The 22,558-nt window shown below is 44.3% G+C and overlaps 1 protein-coding gene across 2 annotated transcripts in view; it reads right to left on the minus strand.

Moving 5' to 3' along the window:
* Positions 1–1,579: 1,579 nt before the first annotated feature.
* The window catches only part of SPHKAP (SPHK1 interactor, AKAP domain containing), a 41,305-nt gene continuing 20,326 nt past the window's right edge, over positions 1,580–22,558 (minus strand). Inside the window, exons 3-12 of one of the 2 annotated variants that reach the window (XM_008949243.1) lie at positions 21,443–21,502; positions 18,334–18,468; positions 15,779–16,034; positions 14,703–15,508; positions 11,571–14,527; positions 8,357–8,533; positions 6,442–6,528; positions 4,450–4,502; positions 4,181–4,365; positions 1,580–1,723 (exon numbers count right to left, since the gene is read on the minus strand). In XM_008949243.1, coding sequence (XP_008947491.1) covers positions 1,580–1,723; positions 4,181–4,365; positions 4,450–4,502; positions 6,442–6,528; positions 8,357–8,533; positions 11,571–14,527; positions 14,703–15,508; positions 15,779–16,034; positions 18,334–18,468; positions 21,443–21,502 — 4,860 coding nt within the window. Of the gene's footprint in view, positions 1,724–4,180; positions 4,366–4,449; positions 4,503–6,441; positions 6,529–8,356; positions 8,636–11,570; positions 14,528–14,702; positions 15,509–15,778; positions 16,035–18,333; positions 18,469–21,442; positions 21,503–22,558 lie in introns of both variants that reach the window. The other variant, XM_008949242.1, reaches the window with a different exon arrangement.

Genomic DNA, 22,558 nt, shown 5'->3' on the forward strand with positions numbered 1-22,558 from the left:
CTTCATTCACTGGCAGTCCCTGCCTTGTAACACATGAGCGATGCAATCATGCAATTTTAGGAACATATTTAAAGATAAAGTTGGGAGTATGGCTCTTTTTCATAATTTATTTAAAACTACTTCAAAATTTTCAAAAATATTTAGTGCAAAAGGACAGGTTTGGGTTTTTTTTCCCCAAGAAATATTACTGAAGCATATACTGTTATATGGAAAAATAAAAGATCTCATAAATATTTTATTGGGAGAAGCAGGAAGGTTTTCTATTGCACTACTTGGGTAGGGAGAGATGAAAGAGAAATATTTTCAAAGGAAGAAATTGCAGGAGAGCTATGATGTGCTAAGTCATATTTGCCTTTAACTCAAAACCAATCTCTTTGGCAGACTCAAGAGAGCATATCACTAAGTACATGATACCAACAGATCATCTCAACAGGACGATACCATAGTATGTCTTAGCAAACAGTTACAGAAGTGTTATAGTGATGTGAACTGTCACATGTAGTCCAGACACTTATATCCAAAGTGAACAAGTATGTCTGATTAAATTCTAACCATCTTTTTGTGTTCTTAATGTTAATTTACCTAACTTCCAAAATGTTTATGGTTAGAAGCTACTTTTTTCACACAGGTTTCTTCACCTTTTTAACCATTTATTTGATTAAAAATTAATTTTTTTTTTTTTTTTTTCACTGCTTTGAACTGTCATGTAGCATGTTACAGAGTGCTTTAAACAGTAGCAGTGTGCTTTCGTGACTCCCTCTTACTGGGCAGGGACACTGAGGCACAGAGGTGAAGTGACTTGCAGCAGGTCTGCAGTGGGGCAGGGCTTGGAGACCTGCTGCCCAACTGGCAGAGCTGTGGCCAGTATGTACCAGGTGTAGCTATGCCAAGCTGCCTCTGAGGGAAGAGGAGGGACCTTTGTAAGGGCTGTAACCCATGGCCTGGGCTTCATTTACTTGAGAAATGGACAGCAATCGGGAACAGCTATGAAAGGCAAGTAGTCACACAGAAAGAAACTAAAATGTCTTTTCAGCATCTTTTCATTGTGTTGTCTAACTGTAAAGGTGTTACGTGTTCAAAAGCTTTTGCCCCTTGGCAGAGTATGGGGATTTCAGAAAAAAATAATTACTTCTCTAGGGACGTGGGTGTCTCCAGGATTGTGGAACAAACTCTGATTTTAATAGTTAAACTGTACTAATACTGGTGTTCTAAAACTGAATGTTAGTATGCTATCCCATTTTAGCTGATTTAATCAAATTGATGAAAGTGGAACATACTAGACACTTCAGCCTATACTGTGCAGTCTGTTAGTTCAGAGGCCTATGAATCGACGTGTTTCTCGTCCAGAGCCCCCTGTGCCGTGGCACAGCACGCCCCGAGCCCCCGGCGGTGCAGACGGACACAAGACACCCTGGGCTGCTCCGCTCCGCGTGCGGCGGGCACGGGCGCATGCTGTTCCCGTGGAGTTTGTACAGACCTTTGCCCGTTCCAGTCAGTGATGGTCAGAAATCCCAGCGCTACGCAAACCGCTGCCCACTTCAACGGGAAGGAAAGAGAAACGCCCAGGAGCTGAGCGCCCTTAACCCAGCTCGAGAAGCCAGTCAAACAGGCTGGGGGTGGCCTCTCGGCCCTCCTCGCTCAGCTTGCAGTACTGCACCACGGCGTGGAAGATGTCCCCCACCTTCCAGGACTTCCGCTGGACTAACTGCACAACATCTAGAAACTAAACAAAAAAAACAAATGAACAAAACAAAATACACTTAGGAACTGGGCAACGTTTTGCAAAGGTTTTGTTAAATGAATCCTCACAAACCGCTGCGGAAGCACCTTTCTAAACGGGCACAATTCACCGTGCAGCAACAGAAAGGTTCTGCCAGTTAGTAAAACTTCATTTCTGAAGTTCCATATTCCCCAAAGACCACTTGTTTCTTGTGATGTTTTCTAAATTGGCTTCTCTCATCAATTATTTCTTATTTATTGTGATGGAAGTAAGAACAGTGAAAGTGAGCTTGATAAAGGATCGCAGCTTTCCTTGTTATTGACAGCTCACTGTCAAAATAACAGAAATGCAGCTATCCATCTTAAAGGAACAAACCAGAACACCCTCCCTTCATTACCACTGGCTGTATTTTAACCTATATTTAACTTTCTGTACTTGCATGTATACATCTCATAGTATTTTAAATATTCACATAGTACTGCTGAGAGGGAATTCTGGGTAAACTTCTCTCACATGAAGATATTTGCCGCAATTGTGGTTGAATCACAGAGTATATTTGATTTTTTTTTTTTTCATTCCAGATAAACTGGAGGTTAAACATGATCTTAAGCAGCTGTAAAAAAATCCTGAATTCTGTCCTCTTTGTACTTGATGATGGGCTTCACAATGTCATACATCTGGTCCCATTTTTTTTTCTGAAGCGCAGAGATGGAAATCAAAGCTTTTCATTTCTTTGAATTTCCCAATCAATATCTAATTAGCTTGGTCCTTCGACGTTTCAAGTTTTAAACCACGCAAGAAAATATTGTGTGTCTCCAGTTAGTGTAGCTGTTTGCTATTTACATACTGAAGCCTAAACTTTTAATATGTATTTTAATGATATTTAATAGGCACGCGATTTCCAAGAGCCCTGTCGTCGGCAGGATGTGCTTCATTATTCTCCAGCGTATTTTTGCAATTGAATTAAGTGTCTGTCAAAGCACGTGAGTAAAGCTGACAGCTGCTGCTTTAATTAGACACAATTTGGGCTGCTGCTGCTGAATGCATTTTAAATGATGTTTATGATTCCCAAATGCATGCACTCAAGAAAATCAAACAATATCTCTTCTACTCAAAATGATCTTCCCATTAAAGACCAAAATACTGATTTGTAATACTTTTGTCATTAATTGATTTGAATGCTGCCATGCTTTTTGTAAGCTTACGGCTTGAGCCGTTCTTGCTGACCTTGGACATGGGGCTGCTTTGGTCATTCCTGAAGTGCTGTGGGTGGCATTTGGTAGCATTTGCCATGGAGCACTAACTATCACTTGGGAATAGAAACAGTCTGCGCTTCTCATGGCTGCTTTGGATGTCCGTGGTGCTCCCGGTGCTCTGCCTTGGAATTGCACCTCACAAGGTTTCTCAGTTCAGTCTCTGTGTCTGTCTCTCTGCTCTCAAAATGAGGGTTGGCAGGGGTAAGCAACACAGGAGCAGGATCAAGAGAGTACTGACATACACAGTGCTCCCTTATTGCTAAGACTGAGGAGGTGCTTCATAACGTCCGTATAATGATGCAAAATATTTCTGTCAGTCTATTTTCCAAGTGTCAGGTGTGTGATTGCAGACATGGCTCCACTGGAAACACTGCCTGGCCACTGCCTGGGCTAAGCTTGCCTCTCGGGGCAGTAACGCTGTAAGGACGTGCCAACAGAGGCAGATCCATCCTGCCTGTCCTGCAAACTCTCCATCGGCTCCGGTGCCAAAGCCTTGTAGTCCTGTAACGTCAGACAGTGAACCTGAGCTAAGTCAGGTTGCCCTTATTTTGCAGTCAGTCTCTTCTGTATGTCTGAGCAGCAGTGACCCCTGCTCTGCCAGCACTACCTGATGACAAAGCTGAGGCATTTGGCCGTGGTTGGTGTGGTGGGAGCAGCCGAGAGGACCCTGGCAGTGTCCTGGCTCCAGTACCCCATGAGCGGTGGGTGGCAGCTTGGACCACGGTGCCCACAGCAGCACAACAGGCAGGGCAGAACTGCCACGAGGACAAAAGGATTTCCATCTGACAAATCTTAACCCCAATGTATGTCTCACATGGTAGTCAGCTCTTAGTGTCACCAAGTAGCAGAACTTTGTGAGTTTTATTTTTTAAGCTACATGCCTAAACTCCATGTAAGGCATCTGCAACCCTCCAAAGGACTCTGTTAATTCTGCCTTGGGCGTTGATCATGAAAATGTGAATAGATTCATCAAAGCATGTTACAGAGGTGTTGGAGAAGGTCTTGTGGCCATACTGTTTCTTGTACCACGGAGAAGCTACTAAATATTTCACGTACCTCCTGCTCTGCAACAAACAGTAGCATTGCTGTCTTGCTGTAATGAAGATGCTTTTGCATCTGCCCTTAAGCTCAGTGACTTCAATAAATCATCACTGCTGCGGTGATTAAAGTGAATTAACAGTATGCCCAATTCTGTTAATAGTACCTTTTCAATTCTGTTTTCCTGAGATTTCTTAAAATAGATGGTTGGAATGCCCAGCTCAGAAGCAGCTATCCACTGCAGGGTGGCTCGTAGCTCCACATCTGGGCACTCTGGTTCCAGATCAAAGTTTATCACCAGCAGGTCCTTCTGACAATTAGCTGTTCCCACTGAAAGCGCAGAAGTACTTTCTGGAAAAATAATCCCAACAGTTACTGAGAAATTACTTGTGTTAACTTCAAATTCTCTGCTTTAATTGATATGATTCGACTTACCCTCCGTATTTTCTGTCTGTTCTTTAAGGAAAACCTTTTCTTCTACTAATTCACTTGGAAACAAACAACAAAACTTATTAGTGATATTTAGGAACAGTCTACAATATTGCTTCATGGTGGGTAAACTTCTCCCTCAACACAAGACCTAGAGAACTGCAAGAAAAAGGTTACATAGGATGAAATAAAATGCTGAATAGATTTCATTTATTTAATCTGTGAATCAGGATGAGCTGTGGGAATTGCAGCATTACCCCTGTAATGGGATGAAGTACTTGTACCGGCTGCACTGTGTATTGCACTTCACCAGGATCTGAGTATCTCTGCAGCTTATGTCAGGACAAGGAAATGTCTTTATGGTGAGACACAGCGAGTCCCACGTAACCTGGGCAGAAAGACTGAACCTCCAACATCTGTGTGTGCAGTGCTGCACTCCCTGAACCTTCCCCAGTCATGCTTCCGAGTTTCATCTCTGATAGTTAAAGTCAGTCATAACTACCAGTGACTTCAGCTACTGCTGGTTTTAAATATATTGCTGTTTGGATAAACAAATTCTGTCTACACCTTGTAAATTTTTCTAAAGATCTTAATTTCTTACATACCATCTCTTTCTTAAACTACAGAAAACAAGCCCCAGGCATGTGGTCACTGCCTCAGCTTCCCTTTCTGAACCCAGCCTCCACACTCACGTACATGTGGGAGGAGACTGCAAAGTCATGACTGATCTCACACGATAGCACTCGCTTTCCTCACTCCTAGAGGGACAGCACTTGCATGTTTCCAGACTGTCCTGTTCTGCCCTTAAGCAGAGGGAATGCTGCAAGTCGCAGATTTTGTTTCTGGTGTGGGAGGACGCTGCTTTTCACCACCCTCATTCACAGGATTGCATAATCTCCCCCAAGATTGGTGTAGTGGTGACTGCAAGATGTGAGAGGGAAGGGTGAAAAGGCAGCATGCAGTGTAGGGTTTGTCATGACTCAGAATCACAGCTGCTTCATAATGTCCTTCCCATCAGATTTATTTCCAGTTTTCTATCTGAACAGCAGATGTATTACATGACTTTGATTTGTGGGAGTACGAACTTCTCACGCCTGTTGGGCTACACCTGAGAATATCCCTGGAAGCTAACAAGGGAACTCGGAAATTTATCCCTTTGGTCCCTGGAATACAAGGGAGAGGGGGCATCATTAGGAATGTGTGTAGGAGGTAATGCTGCCTACTGCGGAGATGGGAACATTTTAATGAGGTCCGTCTCAGAACTGGCCGCTGAGAGAGAACTCGTGTAACTACAGGAATATGAATGCCCAGGTCTCTCTCTCTCTCAAAAAGCACCTCTGGAAAGCAGGACGGATGTAGTATTGTCTGGTAACGAGCTGTGTAGAGTTCCTGACGTCACCGACTTCCCAGGGCTCGTGTGGTCTGTGCGCTCCACGGTGGCCGTGCCCTGACTGCACTGTGGCCTTCGCCAGCTGACACCAGGCTTCAGGGTACCAGAATCTTTAGGCAGGTACTTGCACATCTCTTGATAATTTAATTGCATGCGCAGTAGAAACATGCACAGAGACTATAGGTAAGATGTAGTTTGGGCCAAATTATTATTATTATTGTTGGAAAGAATGCTCTTGTGTTTTTTTCCTTTGACTTTAATTGAACCTTATTTGCTTGACCTTACTTGCTATTACAGTAAGGTTTTGATAATACTTGAAGTTATTTGGAAAGTTTTCACAGTGGGAAACTATTATCACACAAAATTGTCTTTTAGGCAGAGCCATTGGCGGAGCCATATTCTCTTGAGGCCCACCTGGGTGGGCTTTCCTGTAGTGTCTCCCTGTGTGGTGCTGTCACTCTGCACGGGCGCCCGCACGTGCTCTCCTCCGAACCGAACAGCAGGCTCCGCAGCAGGCGCGGAGCAGGGCTTGGCATGTTCTGCATGGTGTAAATGACTTGCAGTTAAAATTAGACTAAACAGCGAGTCTCACTTCAGTGACTACTTACTTAATCACAGGAGAAGATGGCACGTTCTCCTGATAAATTTCCAGGTCCATAATGCCAAGACTGCTAGTGGTACTGCTGTTGCCATTGCTGACAAAGCAAAAGTTTAAATATTAGTGCCAAGCTGCACTGAACACGTCTCCATACATCTTTTTGTGATTTATTTATGTACAAAGCAAAGTGAGGAGGCTGCCCACTGTTACGCAGAGTTCCGCAAAGTCAATTGTGCTCAACAAGCGATTCCCAGGATGAAGCACACTAATCTGTTCAAAATAATGAGGCTTTTATTAAAGTAGTTCTAGGCAGAGCATGTATCAACTGATGCTGTAAACTGGAGGGGAAAAAAAAAAAAAAACAAACTGGCTATTTTCTTGTGAATGCCTTATGCAATGAACATTTGGCCTCAAACAGAAAACCAGTCTGTGTGAGTCCTTGAGAAGCATGATTATCAGGTACAGAGATGTCCTGGAAAAAACCTGCAGAGATTCAGTTACCTCTGAACGTGGTGAGTTACAGGAAGGCATTGGGTCACCCATCCTGCTACTGACCTTCTGGGTGACTCTGTGTCTGTAACCAGCAGTAGTTTTGGAGTGTTCCATGATATACACTACGAGGGACCCCAGGGAACCCACTGGTACAGTGACGGCCCCTCATGTTTCTGACTACTCTGAGATTTTAATTATAGCCAGTGCTCACTGGGACCAGTAATACACAGAATTATTCTCTTTGGCCTCTTCACAGGAATTAGGTATTACAACTGAGAACATTTGGAAAAAAAAGTTCACTTTATAACATCACCGTATATTTGACAGTGAATGATTATGCAGCTATTGCAATAGTCTCATGAGCAGGTTGTGAATGTGCTGTCTGCAAGTCAGTCAGCACACACAAGTTTTGTGTGGTGAACTGCTTGGTTTTGACTGGAAAAACAAGTAACGCTGTTTTTCCTTAGATAAGGAGGATTGATTAGAGCATCCCTTTCCTGGTCAGTGTCACACACCACGTGTTCAGACCTGCTGTGGCCGTTTCTCTTTCAGTGCAGAGCCAAAAGGCACAAACGCTTCAGCACTCTAATAATGGGATGAATGTTCACCCACACTGACAGACAAATTTTGTTCTGTGTTTTTTTCAGCTAGCCAGCAGTGCTCTCTGACAGATTCTTTCTCTTCCCTGCTTCATTACTGCTCTGTCTTTCCTCCTTGTCGACTCAATACCCATGAGAAAGATGTAATTATGTGACAGTGGTTTAAAACCTAATCTAAGAGCATGTGAAGAAAAACCCTTGCTCAATTAGAGTCATGAAATGGCTGAAGTCAAACTAACATCACTTTATACACACTCCAAGGACTAGAAAACATTTTTAAACACACATCCTGAATTGAATAGGGACAAAAAGCAGCACATTGCAAGGGGAGCTCTGGAATTTATGCCTGTCCAGGGGGAACTTGGACACCCTCTGCTGATCTGCTTCCCTGTACCAGTCTACACAGCTCAGGGCTCTGCCCCTGCTCTCCATGCACAGACACCTGGTGGGAACAGCAGTCTTGTCAATCTCGGCTAAGGAGATGCCAGAATAAACATTATGCAAATAGTAGCAAATAACTCAAAGGAAAGACCATAGGCATTACCTTGTCCGATGGCCCTTTCACTGGAGGACTGAGGCACACGAGTGCTGCCAGGAGTTTTTTCTTTGTCTGAATCTAGCTGCTCCCCAGTAATAGACCTGGCTGAGAACCAGAATGTGGCCCATTTTTTTCCCCTTTTATAAAAATAAAGAGATGAGCTCTGTCGTTAGGCTTTCGTTACAGCATCCTGAATATTTCTGAAGAGGTTGCCCTCATTCCTGATGCACAGCAGACCAATCAGTGCCTTGGCTGCCTAGATCATACTGTGTACTGAGAACAGACAATGTGGGTACCTCAGGGATCGCTCGCTGAGCTGTAGGTAGCTGCTTGTGTCGTCGGGGTTGTCCTCATCATTAGCTAGCTGGGACCAGCTGCCAGAGCTTTCCTCACTGCTGCTGAGGTGGTTTGGGAATTCTTCAGATGGTTTTGTCTCTCCTGTGATCTCGGCATCCACTCTGCTCTGAGGGCTGCTGTTGGCAGGGTGAGAAGGAAGGCACATTGATACTGTAGTACAGGCAAGCAAACTGGTGCCACTGGTCCCTGGGCAATACTGCTTGTTCAAGTCAAGCAAGCTGCAAAATTATACAGATATAAGAGACTGGACAAACTTATACTTTGTAAGTGAAGTCCAGCTGAACATGTGGTCTGAGATGGTCTTTAAAAAGTATTTTCCTAAGACTGCTATAAACAAAAGCAAACCAAAGGAAGCTTATACTGAACTGTGTGTAGGAAATGTTCAACTTGTACAAAAAAGAACTGCTCACTGCATAGGCCTGTTGCTTAATGCAGCTCAGCCGACCAGTGGATGAAATATATGGTGGATGTTAGTGCAGAGCAGCAGCATTTCTCAGGCATCTGTGTTGCCACAAAATCCCTGTCCTGCTAATGGATGAATAAGTTTCCTGCCAGGGTTTTCTACTCTGTTAGCATTTTAGATGCAAAAGGCTAGAAGTAGATGTAGGAAGGTATCATGGGTTGTGTGTCACTGATGACTCTCAGCCTTCTGTGTTTCTCAGAGTCTTTGCTGCTTATGTTGAGGAAGGATAAACTGTTTGCTCTCTTTCTAGGCAGGGGTGCAGCTGCTAGGCAGAAACCAGACCAAATGTGGATCCCAGACTGAGTTTAGAAAACACAGGGTTAAGGGAAAAGCGATTTATAATTCTGCACCCTTGACACACGTCACACATGCGTATTTATAGGACACATATGTATATGCACACTCCCTCAAAGGCAGACACAAACAAAAAATCAGAATGGAATTTACAGTTTAGTGCAGTATTAATATGCTGAGACGAGGTCACTGCAGAGATTTCCTTCTGCCATGCTCTTGCTTTCAGGACAATGGAGAAGTTACATTAATGCCGGATGCTAGAGTGAGCAGCAGGTTCCTCTACAGGCAGGCAGGGACTGCTCTGTCCAAGGCCCCTGCTCTGCCTGGCCAGCCCTGTGGGTCCGTGCCCATCAGCCCTGCTGACGGCAGGTACAGGGCGCATCGCCTGGCGTGACGTGAGGGTGCTGAGCGGCCAGCCCGCAGGGCGCTGCTCTTACTCGGGGTTCACGTGTGGGGCAGGGAGCACTTGGTGCTTGGCCCAAAACACGGGAGATTTTTGTGGGCATTGTTACTTGGCGTGCCCGGTTCTGTCTGGTTATGCAGCTACATCTCAGACTAGTGATGCTTTGAACTGACAGTTCCTGACTTCTGAGCAGTCAGCTGGAACGGTTCTGGCGTGTCTGGGAGAGGACTGGGTCTACTGCACTGCCTCCGTTCCAAGAACGACTCTCCTTCCTTGCTGGAGGCCTCCTCCCTAGGCCTGCACGGATGGCTTTTTTTTTTTCCAATGGACTGTAAGTCTGCTTGATATTTTGCCTGGAGTCCCAGCTGCCTGTAGCTATACTAGCAAGTAATTTAATGCGGTAGGAGCGGATCAAAGCAATTGGTGCTGGTGCTTTTTTATCTATACTACTTATGTTTTTAGGGTTTTACTTCAGCCTAGACTTGGTCCAGGCAGCCATGCCAGAAGTGGTTCAAATCCATGTGAAGAGCCCCTGGAAGCTTTGCTTCCCAGCAGGGCCACAAGGACATCTGGAACTCGGTGGTGCAGCTTCTAGCTGAGATTGCTTTTAGAGCTGTCTGCATGGTGCATGGCGAGCGAAGCTGGTGCCTGCAAAGGAAACCGTGCCCTGCAGCCCTGCCCCTGCTTGGGGGGATGCAGCCTCTGGCTGCTACTTCTGCCCTACCAATCCAGCTGCTCTAAGCTTCCCATGGCCACCTCGGGAACTCGGCAGAGGAAAAGTTGTTACTAAAGGGCTCGTGAACTGTGTGAAAATAGCTTCATTTTTAAACAGTCAGGATTCCAAATAGGAGGATCGCTAAATGCATCTTATTAAAAGCAGGTTGCAATTGAAGGAAGAGAAGGTTAGTGGGGGAAAGAATACTAGTATGAAAGAATAGTGGCACTATGATAATTATCTCCCTAATTGCAGCCCTCCGCAGGGAAGTACAGGCTTTCTCACTTCAAGCAGAGCTTTGTCAAAAGCCAAAACACAGCCCTGCCTAGAACACAGTGAGCTACAAAATGGTTTCTAGCACTGGCACCTGAACGGTTTCTAGACCTCAGAGATAATGGGGTGCTGCACTGCTCCAAGTGATTGGCAGTTTAGATACCATTAAAGTAACAGATACAATGAAGTAGAGTTAAAAATAGGCTGTGCCTTGAGAGAGATCATTGCTCATAACCTCATCGCATCCCCAGCCACCCTCGACATTCACGCTGCACTCACATCCTGGGCTGACACTTTGCCTTAGCCAAAGCCAGTTCTGGATTTCTCAACAAAAGGAGTACAACTGTTTGGAGAAGGTCGTGAGCTGTGGCATAAACTCCGTGAAATAAATTGAAATTAAAATCCTTTTCTCTATCTAAATTCTACCAGAGCAGTCTTGAATCAGAGATGGAAAGGGGTACTTTTAATTACTATTTTATTTCCTCCACTTAAAGAACTTCTATTACTTATAACTCCAGCCTGCAAATAAAGCTGGAAGTATGGTCTTGTTTCCAGGCACACGAAGCATTAGTTACATGAATGAGGATAGCAGAGAAATACAGGTCAAATTCTGCTGTCGTCTGTTTTACACTACACTAATACTGACTTTTTTCTTTCAGTTGAGGGCATCAGCTAGCACTAAATGAAAGTTCAAACTTTTTCCATCTTTCCTGTCTCAGCTGTGGAAGACTTAAATATCCACAGAGGGAAAACTGACTTGTCTGTGCCGTGTTGGATTTGAATCTCAGAACCACAGTGCTGTCACATTCAGCGTCAGTTTGCTCTGAAATCAACACAGTGACACACAATGGGGTGATTTTTATGCCATTAGAAACCTGTAGTCAGAACTTATCCTGTTTATTTCTTTGGAAGTGCTTCTCTTCTTACCTTCTTCCTCTATCCAAATATTTGCACTGGGGAATTAAACACCAAAGCAGTGTGCAGATTTGCTGGTTTGTCACTTACCCATGTAGTAGGGAATTGGAAACTGTGTGTTTCCCACCAAAACCTTCCAGAGGCTTGTCTTTGCTTTGATGCTCCTTTACAGAGGGGGCATGTGAAGTGAAGGACTCTGCATCTTTATCTGGCAGATCTCGTTGATCGGTTTCTATCTGAATTAAAGGCACTTCCCTGTGCTGACCTGCAGGGAGGCATACAGGGCTCCTCAGAGGCTCTTTTTTCTCATCCACGTTTGCTCCATCCCTGTTGATTTTTGATGGACTCCCAGTTGCACTTTGTGGGGGTTTGCTTTCCAGCGCGTGTTCTCGGCTTGTATAATCAAAGGAATCCTGCTGGACGACAATTAGATTTTTACCACTTTCAACAATATTTGCAGCCAGTCTGTTTGCATATTGTTCCACGTGTGGTGGGGAGTCGCTGTGCAGCTGCTCTGTCTCCGCAGCCTCGGCCTCATCTCCTATGATTTTGTTCTTGCGCATCAGGGATTCAATAGAACTTGCCCACGTCTCGTGAATCAACATATCTGTTATCTGGTCAGTCCTGCATCTCTGGTACAGGCACGAGTCAGACTTGCAAAGGCCTGAAGACGCCATGGTACTGACAGGCTGTATGCTTAAGGAATCCTGGTGATGGTGGGCAAATCCATCTAATGAATTTGCCTTAACTGGGACATTCACAGTTAGCCTAGAGCCTGATGATCGGCTGTCAGGCACTGATGACTGCCTGAAGCAAAAGGGTGATCGCAGGGAGGGCGGCAGCAAACTGTCACACCAGTCCTTTGAATTCCGAGGGGAAGAGGTGTTATCTTTATTTTCCTTTTCAATTTCTCTTAGCATATACCTATAAAATTCTTCTGTTATGCTTTCTGTGCTGGACTGTTTGGATGGGCAACTTGGTCTTACATTAAGATGCCCATTTTTCTTTGCTACCTGTTGCAAAGCAGAAGTTAAGATGTTGTTTGCATTTTTTCCTGCATAGTAATCCAGTAATAAATCAAAACCTCTTCCTTCATTTTCCATCTGGTTCACCATAAATCTTGAAAATTCATCTGTAATGCTTTCACAGCTCGACTGCTTTGAGACAGAACTTGTCCGGCTCACAGGCTGACCCAAGGTGTTCGTCAGGCCGAGGGTATTGAAAGAGGCTTTGGAATCCGAGTCTTCCTCCGGTATGCTCTCACAGCTCGAGGCCTTGGCTCGGCTCCATCTTTCACAGTGAAGCCTGTTCCTGGGGTGGTTTGGACCTTGCCAGATGCTGTCAACCATGGAGAGTTCGGTCAAGTTCATTATCTTGGCAGCCACTTCATTTGCAAAGATACTGACTGAATCTGGTGTGTCCTCAAGGTTTATAGATTCATCCACTACCCGATTCATCAATTTTTCCTTTAGCTCGGGATGCTCATCTGTTTTCCTTTTGATCTCACTAAGTCGGGGTGCCCTGTGCTTCCGAACAACTGATCCGTTAGCATGGTTTTCCTTCTTCCTTTTCATGCTTCTGCAGGATAAACTCTGGGTCACCAGATAGTCATTGCCTCTCTTCCACGCACAGAACCAGGGTTGCTTTCCATTTGAATTTTCAAGACAAATGGCAGCTATTTCGGTTGCCATAGAGACAACTGTTTCTGCCAATTCTTCTGCAAAATCCATTATGCAGTATTTCTCCCTTGAGTGTTTCACCTGTAGCACAGGCTGAGAAGGAAGCAAGACGTGGTTTCCTACCAAAGACAAGCTAACCTGAACATCGTTGTTTAGCACAGGGTCGCACTTGTGCTTGGCCTGGTTCTCCACGTTCACGGTGGTGCTGGAAGACAGCTGTTCTTGCACACCGTGCCTGCAGTCATCGTTTGCAAAGGCGTTTTCTCTGTCTGAAAATGATCTGGAGTCTTTCTTCTTCTGTTGACTGTTACTATGGTTTGGGGATTTGTAACAGTCTCGTGCGGTTCTTTTCAGGTATCTTTTCTTGGGAGATGTTTTTGCGACAAGTGCGTTATTATGCCCTGTAGCTCTGCCTGTTGGTTCTGAATTCAGTGTGGCACTCTCCTTGCTATTTGCAGCTTTCATAGTACTTTTCCCGGTGCTCGTGGCACTTCCAAGATCTTTGCTAGCACTAGTGCTGTAGGGTGTACCAAATGGCTTCACAGCAGAGTGATCAAGGGCGCTGTGTGAAGTTTCATGTGCTGTTGCCTGTGTTGACCATGCTTCTGCTCGTGTTGGTTTCTCTGCTTTTGTGACCTCAGAAAAGACAGGAGAACACTCTTCAACCTGTCTTATGCTATTCATCTTCTTGCAAGTGAAATACATTATATTAAAAAGCAACTCGTTTGCAGTCTCCATGAAAACGTCTGGTGCATTTAGGCTGTCTTCTGAACTGGGATGCAGCTGTCTCTTCTTCCTAACCTCTTCAATAGAATGTCGTAGAATAATATTTGATACGTTTTGCACAAGTTCATCCCTGATTACTTCATCGGTGTGTGGAATCCGTGGCCTTGCTGCTGTTTCAATAATTTTTCCATTTATGGATTCCATAAAATGTCCTACATTTTTGTACGTGTTGGGTTTTGTCAGAATTACTGATGCCTCTTTGAGAAGTGCCTCTGCAATGCTGTCATTTAGCTTCTCCATGCTGCTTCCTGCGGCGATGCTGCAGTGCAGAGTAATGGCAGCAGAAGTCTGAGCAGCAGACAGAAGCCCACTGGAAGTTGCAGGGTACCTCTCCTCCTTCATTTCCCCCAGGCCACAGACGGCTACAGCACTTGCTACTTGAGTCATGCCACACAGTGCAGATGGAAATGAGTATTCCGTGCCAGCGCAGTCATCGCGTAGCTGTGAAGGTGCTGTGTGTACCTCGCCGTTACCAGCTGCTCCACTTCTAGAGTCTGTGGCTTCTTGATCCCGTCGGAATTTTTCTGTGGCCTGGGGACTGGAAATGGTTCCAATAACAGTGGCTGGGCAAGCCCCAGAGCGCTCTGGCCATGTCCATTGGAATTTTCTTCCTCAAGGCAATCTGAAACTTCAGCAGAACTTTCTGACTCCGTCCAGTGGCACAGGTTGGGGAAGGCAGATCCTGGCCAGTCAGACACGTTCTCAGAGCTGTCTGGACTTTGCACTATGACGATCTTCGGAAGCTCATTCCACGAACGGGCTGCAGACGCGTCTTCAGAGCGCTCTGGCCATGTCCATTGGAATTTTCTTCCTCAAGGCAATCTGAAACTTCAGCAGAACTTTCTGACTCCGTCCAGTGGCACAGGTTGGGGAAGGCAGATCCTGGCCAGTCAGACACGTTCTCAGAGCTGTCTGGACTTTGCACTATGACGATCTTCGGAAGCTCATTCCACGAACGGGCTGCAGACGCGTCTTCTGACTTAGAGGAGCTTCCTACGGAGATGCTGACTGCAGCCTCCTCACTGAAAGCAGGTTGGGACTGTGACAGCCTAATGAATGCGTCTTGCAGAACAGATTCTGCCAAATTTGTGGCATACTGACCTGTGGTCGCCGGCTCGTTCTGAGAGGGAGGATCAGTTTTCCCGATACCTGCACAATCCTCCCTGTCTGTCTTGCCACTGTGTTTCGCTGCTGGGTCACAGAGAGGCCCCAGCTCCTCTTTAGCCATTTTGGTTAAAGATGTGTCTTCTAACACATGCACCGAGCAGGAATTTCCAACCTCGGTAGTCAAATCAGCAGTACTAAAGGACAATGTAGCTCTTCTAGCTATTTCCTTCTGCGGCAGTGTTTTCTGGTCTGACTTATCTTCAGGTTCTAAGATGCCATCTTCAGCCACAACACTCAGAGTTTCAGAGACTCTGGGAGCTGCATTATCTTTAGTAACGCAGCTCCCTTCGGGAATGAATGGCAGCCTGGCTTTTCTGTAGTAGAGACTTTCAAATCCCTTTCCTTTACTTTTCTTGACATCTGAAGGTGCTTCTGAAACACTTAATTTTTCATGACCTATTAAAAGAAAAATAAGAGATGAGTTTTTTCAGAGTAGCCTGTAGCTTTAAGAAGAAAATGGCTGCACAGCTGCGTAAGGCAACTACTGCACAACCACGTATCCCCCTTTGAACAGCAATTTAGCAGCATGAATGGCTGGCCATTTTCTAAATTACAACTAAACATGTGCATGAGTTAACAGTAAGAGCGCTGCTTCTGAGAGCATTGCCATGGCTGTCTTGCAGCACAAACAATAGCAGAATTAACGCTTGGTCCCGTTGCTTTTACCAGTTTTATATTCATCAGCCTCATTTTCATCCTCAAGGTGCTCGGATGCTGTGAGGAAATCTTCTTCTATTGAGGACACAGAGCAGTTTGTGTCATCCTCGGGCTTTAAGACGTGAGCTTCTGTCTGCAGCTGTCTCTCCTGAACGAGCTCAAGTCCTATCAGAAACTTGTTTATTTCGAAAATGATGCAGCTTGCGCTGTTCTTCCTGTCCCCCTTCGCACACTGAACCAAGCAGACATCTGCCAGCCAAGGACACTGGAGGGGATAAGAATCTCAAATAGTTATTGAATTAAAACATAAGCCTTATTTTAAGCTTCCCTCTCTATAAATATCTCAGGAACGTTCTGCTGCAAAGAAACAGCACAGTTTGTCATGTAGAGGTCTGCAGTGCAGTGTGCAGTTAACTGTATACCAAAATAAGGTCGCTTGGACTGACAGCTTTCATTCCTCAGAACCCAGCCGCAGCACAGGGGCATCTTTATTTTGACAAAATCAGCAAGTTGTTTGTTTTCAATCAGCTTCTTGTTTTCATGACAGCGAGTGTTTGCTTTGTGGCCTGCCAGCAAGCCACCTGACACGCTGTTACCAGCAGCCTCGCACCCCGCTGTGCTACCTGGCTCTTCAGGGAATCGTCCTGGGCTGTGAGCTTCTTTTCAAGACAGTTTCTGTTGCAACACGTGTTTGAAGGCAGCCCTGTGCATACTGCCTGGTGAGACTGTTAAGAGCAGATCACCTTTAGATGTTCCTACAGACTGCTTCAAAATAGTGTTTTCTTTTGTCTCTTTGCTCATCATCCTCTTATTCCTTATTTGCCCAAAGCCCTGTTATTTCAAACCAGTATAACCTCCCACTGGAAACAGGGCTCCACTGTGCACTGTGCCGAGCCTTTATATAAAACTGTCTTACCCAGAAAGGCTGTACAATTAAGTTGAAAGCTGGGCAGAAACTGAAAGGTACTCTTGTTATCCTTGTTTTATTGACATTGAACCTGTAGGATAGTTATACAACCACAGAGCTGAGCTGGTGTTTCTACATGGGACTGTGTTTGTGGGATGGATGTACTCAGAAGCAAAGCCAAGACTTTGGAGCTTGTCTTCTTGCCCTTCAAACCCAGGCCCCCAGGAACTAGCTCTGGACTGAGGTGACAGATTTTAAGCTGTGCAAAAGATGCCCTGGGAACCCCTATGCATGTGCACAGAATTTAGGATCACGTTATCCTTTCCTAGGTGCTTTAAGTGTGAGAGTAAAATATGCATATGGTAATAAAGGGAGTGGGATAAGGATTATGTTGTGGAATAGCACATTTTATTAGCTGCTCTTCCTTTCCACCTAAAAAAATGTGTCTGAACAGAAAATCAGATAAATTAGTGTGTTGAAAGTAAAACTGAAAAGAGGGTTTTTGGAACTAGCTGCTAAGAAATAGTTGCTGAATCAGATTTGAGCACACACCATATTGCAAAAAGTGTTATCCAAACCAGACGCAGCCTTAGATCAACCACCTCCCCGCTGTTTCTCCAGTCCACAGTTAGCAGGGTTGTACTTGTGAAGGGGCTCAGGAGGGGAGCAGGACAAAAATCCTTGTCTGAAAACTACCCAAGTCTCCTTATAAATGGAACTGCAACGGGCCAAGAAATACTGAAGTATTTTTCATTCACTTTCTTTACATAGATGTAAATGGGCATAAAATATGATAAAAATGGAGACGAAGAAAAAGCTTTTTATTACAGTATAGAGTTAAGCTTCTGGAACCTGTATATTAAACTGCCTTTAAGCAAATGTTACTGTTTGCCTCCTTTCTCTCTGTGGTGCCAGTAAGAGGAACTGTTGGCCTCCGATCCCAGACTGGGAACATTTCACTGGCAATAATGGAAGTGAAGGAGATGGCATGAGTACTTTGCCTTTAGCTCCTTTAAATGTTAAGTTTTAATTAGTGCGTTAATTACTTTTTAGGTTGGCAGAAGCTAAATGAGGTATCAGCTCTGATACGGTTAATGTAGCCTGGTATTTTCCACTGTCACATTCAGGCTTACAGTAGCCTTTAGGATCTTCAAGTCCTGTCGTCAGCTCCTTCCCAAGCTGCACGCGTGGGAGACTGGGAACAAAAGTGGGAAGCGGCAAGACACGGCTGGGCCAGGAGTCTGTAGAGCTGTGCCCCAGTCTAGCTGTGAGCACAGAAGCAGCGTTAGATCTCCCCCTCCCTGCTCTCTGCTGTCCTCCTGACTCCTGCTGCTCTTGAAATCCGGGCTGGTGAATCACCTTTGCCACCAAGGCCTTCCCTGAGGGATCAGCCGCTCATGTGGCTTAAAGCATTATCAGCTGCCACCCAGACATCCACCGGAGGTAGAGGGGGTAGCAGGATTTCTCCTATCTTCATGTCACCCCCAGCCACACACACACTTAACAGACTTCTGTTAGATTTATTTTGTATGTTTGCAGACTCCCACTGATCTCTTAAACTGGTGCAGAGTCTTTGCTTTCAGCTTCCTTTTTCCCTTTTTTCAAATTCCATCCTTCACAGGTGTGATGCGATCTTAGAGATGAGTTTGATTCCTACCTGGGGAACTTCATAATCAGCTTGAAGGTTTCCTGATGCTAATCCACTCAGCAGGACTATTTCATTTTCCTTTGGTGGCTGTACGTTCATCGAACTGATGAGTTTGGGGAGATTTGGAGAGACGCTGATCAACCTCTGTAGTAAGAAAGACAGATTTTGCTCTCAGGTAATGAAGTCTGAGTTGCAGAGTTATATTTATAAATATCAGGATACCACTTACAGGAATCCCTTTAGAAAGCTTACTTGAATTTACTATTTTGAGCTGATTAAAAATAGAACCAGTAGCATTAAAATGCACATTATTTCTTTTGAGCCATCAGGCCAGACAGCAGTGACAGTACCAATTCTGCACAACTATCCAGCAGGACAGTCTCTCATCCCTCACGCTGTCATCTGCTTAACAGCTTGATTGTATTTGTGCATCTAAACATGTGGCCCCTTCCCGTTACAAGTGAGTTCCTAAGAGACTGGGAACACTGTGTCTGTTGTTTGTCTAAAAGAGAAAAGACTCAGTAAGCGTGGTAATGAGAACAGGGCACATTTTCCAATTTTCCTCCAGGCACAACGACAAGCAAGGAACTGAAGGGAAAGTTAGCTGGGAACTGCTGCTTGAACTGATGCAATAACGCAAGGATTTAATACACAGCTGACAGGTGCTTTGCTTTGCTGTTCCACTGGACACCCTCATGACCTTTCATTTGTAATGGTACAACCATTTTCTGCCTGATATTCAGTTGCTAGAGCCCAAGGGTGTGATAGTCACAACATCAACGATGCCGTACACCACAGGAGGTGCGAGGAGGTCCCAGCGTCTGCAGGAGACCTGTGTGTTCCCTCGCCTGCAAAGGCCAGGCCAGAAGGAGGACACCTACTCTGTGACTGCTTGCAGCTCTCCTCTGCCAGCGATCTCAGTGTGCTTGCTTTGTGAGCTGGGAATCGGGGGTGACCCCTTGGAGGGGGTGGTCGGTTCCACCCCCATTTCATGTGCTGGCACAGCCCTCAAACAGCAAAGCCCCTCGGGACCGTAGAGCTCGGGCACCCAGCCGTAAGCTTCATCACTGTGCAATCCAGCAATGCTTCACTCTTCCCTTCTCATCTTCAAAATTATAAGCTGCACTACTGTTATTTTTCCTCAGAGTGAATTAGATGTAATAAAACTTTCTGGCTTAGCAAATCTAATTCAATTTTGGGGAACGATTCACTTTTCAGTAGACTGATCTTCAGATGAGGCTAAGTATCTGTATTTGACATAACTAAATTCAGTGCTTCAATTCAGTTTGACATTTCAGTATAGTACTGGAAAGTTCTCATCCTTTTTTTTTCTCAAATTATAAGCTCTCTCTTATCACACACATTTTTCTACATACTTCTATTTTTCCACTGCCTAAATTGCCTCATTTTACCAGGTTTCTTAGGTAGGAAAGAATGGCATTTTGTATACCTTTTCCTTCAGTTCCTTACCTTTTGTTCAGAATAAAATAGGAGAAGTCTGGAAAGATGACTATCTTACACTAAAAACCCCCAATTTATGCCACTTTAAGGTTCAACGGGTAATCCAAAATCCTAATGGTACCAATTATTAGTTATATATTTCATATGGACAACAGCTGTGCCAACATCTTTAAAATTTTTCCATGAAATGATTTCATGACATCAGTGCTGTATAAAAATCCACCCCACTCAAAGCTAACTTACACAAACTGTATCACCCAGAAGAAAAAACTGTGATGAGTGAGTTTCCTCTTCCTGAAGCACCAGCACTAGCAATAAATTTTTATCTTCTACACTGAAAAACGTCATCTTCCAGTTGTGGCTAATAAGCATGTGGACTCTGCAGCAGAAACTGTGCAGCTGAGAAACTGCAGCCAAATGCAGCACCCCTGGGGGCTACTTTACCTTGGCTTTTACAGGTACCTGGCTCTAAGACAGAGGGAGAAACTTTTGGCATTTCCTTACGATTTGCTATAGCTTTAGTTCCTTCGTAAACACTGTCAACAACAATAAAACAGTTGCTGGTTAGGGAACAACCAGTGCTGCTGTGGATTCAGTGAAGTTAAATATCTCAAGCTGTTCTGCACAGCTAACCTGCTGATTTGACAGAAAAGTAATTTTGCTGCAAGAAGCCATATTTGACATTCGAATTTTCACACGTCCAGGATGCAACAAACAGCATAGAAAAGCAGTTCCTGCTAATGAATGACTTGCCAGAGGCACCAAGGCCCCAGCACTGGTTGTCCTCCCGTGAGCTAAAAGTGGCTTCAGCACACTAACAGCAATGCTTTACTGAGGAGCTGCCTGGGTATTGCCAGGAGACCCACCTTTGGTAGCTTAGCACATAGCTGCTCTGTCAGTCACAGGCAGCAAGACAGGATGATGCAAATGAGCTGATAAAGGAAGATTTAAACTTAAAACTGACACCAGCCCATGTCTTTAAAATGTGGCTTCCTCAGTCCTGAGATTTTATGGGGTTTTTTTGAATGGGATGTATTTTAAATAGCATATCATTATGTAGTTTGTCTTAGTGTTCATAAAGTAACCAAGCTTTTCTCTTTTTCTAAATCCCTTTTTTCTACCCTCCAGACTTTCAGTTAAAGAGGTAAAACACACCTTTAGTTCTCTTTCATCTTGACCCCTCCTCAAGATCACACACTCAAACTGTCTGGAGTTTGACTGAGTAAGATCAGTCAGCTGAACAAGACCTAAATGAGTAGAAGACTCTCAAAGGCTTTTTGGCAGTCAAAAAGAGAGGCATCAGAAATTATTTTTATGTAGTATTAAGTCAAATTAAAAAATTGGAGGTATGACATATCTGTGTTCACTTCTATGATAAAATCAAGGCTGAGCAAGAATTCTGCTCATGTGGCAACTGCTGTGAATTCACAGGCTGCAACAATCTGTTAGGTGTTTCTCGGATGGGAGTGAGAAAAGCTATAAAACATGACCTAGTGTTGAAGTAATTTCAGATTCCTGATGCACTGCTCTCTGTAAGGGTTAAAAATCTAGGGCTGGCTTTCATTTGTCCACAGAATTTTGGTCTGGGTTTGTACTGGAAAGTCCCGGTATAGCTGGTTAGACCCACCAGGCATGTTATTAAAACCTAAACTGTTACCTGTTTCACTTGCTCATCGCTGCAGTCATCTCTGTTTGCGTCTAAATTCACAAAACACACCTGCAGTAAGAGAGAAAAAGGAACAGGAGCTTATAAAGTCATATTAGAATGGCAGCAACCCTTTCAAAGTCAACAGATGTTCCTTTTCTAGCCTTGTAGCTGAGCGTGTGAAGCCTCTTTCCAGTACAAGAATGGTTGAAAGGTTAGCAAAGAGAAGAGCTGAGTAGAAATTAAGAAAGGGGAAAAAAGGAACAAAAGTAAAGGTCATGATTTCATCTGCTCTGAAAGTTAGCTTGTCTGACAGATGGGCAAACGTTGCCAATAAACTCTAACACAGGGGAAGTTAGAAAAGATAGAGGGAAAGTTACAAAATGCACCTGATTGTTTGTCAGACAAATGCTTCAGGTCGTGATTTTCCAATGATTTCTTCCTTTCAGGCACTTGTTGCTGTAAGTGCAACTTTGAGTTGCTTTTAGAGCTTTCTCCACATCTCGTAAGTATTGTAGTACTTTGCCTAACTTTCCAAACTTCCTAAGAGAAGTTTAAGACTCTATGAAGTAAGTCTTTTTCAGCTATGGTGCCTGAGCCAGTATTCAGGCAGAAGTTCCCAGCAGTGCTACACGGGCACTAGAACAGGTGGCAGAACAGCTTCCTACCTAGTAAGTTCACACGTACATGGCTGGACAGTACTGCTTTTAATGACAAGGCCTTTTGTCTCTTGTTTGATCGTTCTGAGCTTCAGCGACCATTTAATGGTAGTGAGATTGATTTAAACAGAAAATTCGCAAATAACAACCATTTAATTTCTGAAAACTTGGGTTTTTTTAATTGACTGGAGGACCATTTTCTAATTTTTCAGAAATACAAAAATCCCTCCTCCATCTTTATTTCCAAGTTAGAAGCAGGGACTCCAAAGCTCAGCTGTGTCTTACTTCTGAGTGCTTTGATATCTCCTGAGAAGTTTGTGAGAATTGGTGTTGTCTTGATTTGAACTAAACCATGCTGAGCTGAACCCAACATCTGATTCCAAATAAATTGCAAATCCAGAATTTACCTTCTAAGAGCTGAGTGATTTCTTTTTTCTTTCTTTTCCAGCAAACAGTAAAAGCATCTTTC

Source organism: Merops nubicus, unplaced genomic scaffold, assembly GCF_000691845.1.
Source record: "Merops nubicus isolate BGI_N331 unplaced genomic scaffold, ASM69184v1 scaffold18121, whole genome shotgun sequence".
Lineage (NCBI taxonomy): Eukaryota > Metazoa > Chordata > Aves > Coraciiformes > Meropidae > Merops > Merops nubicus.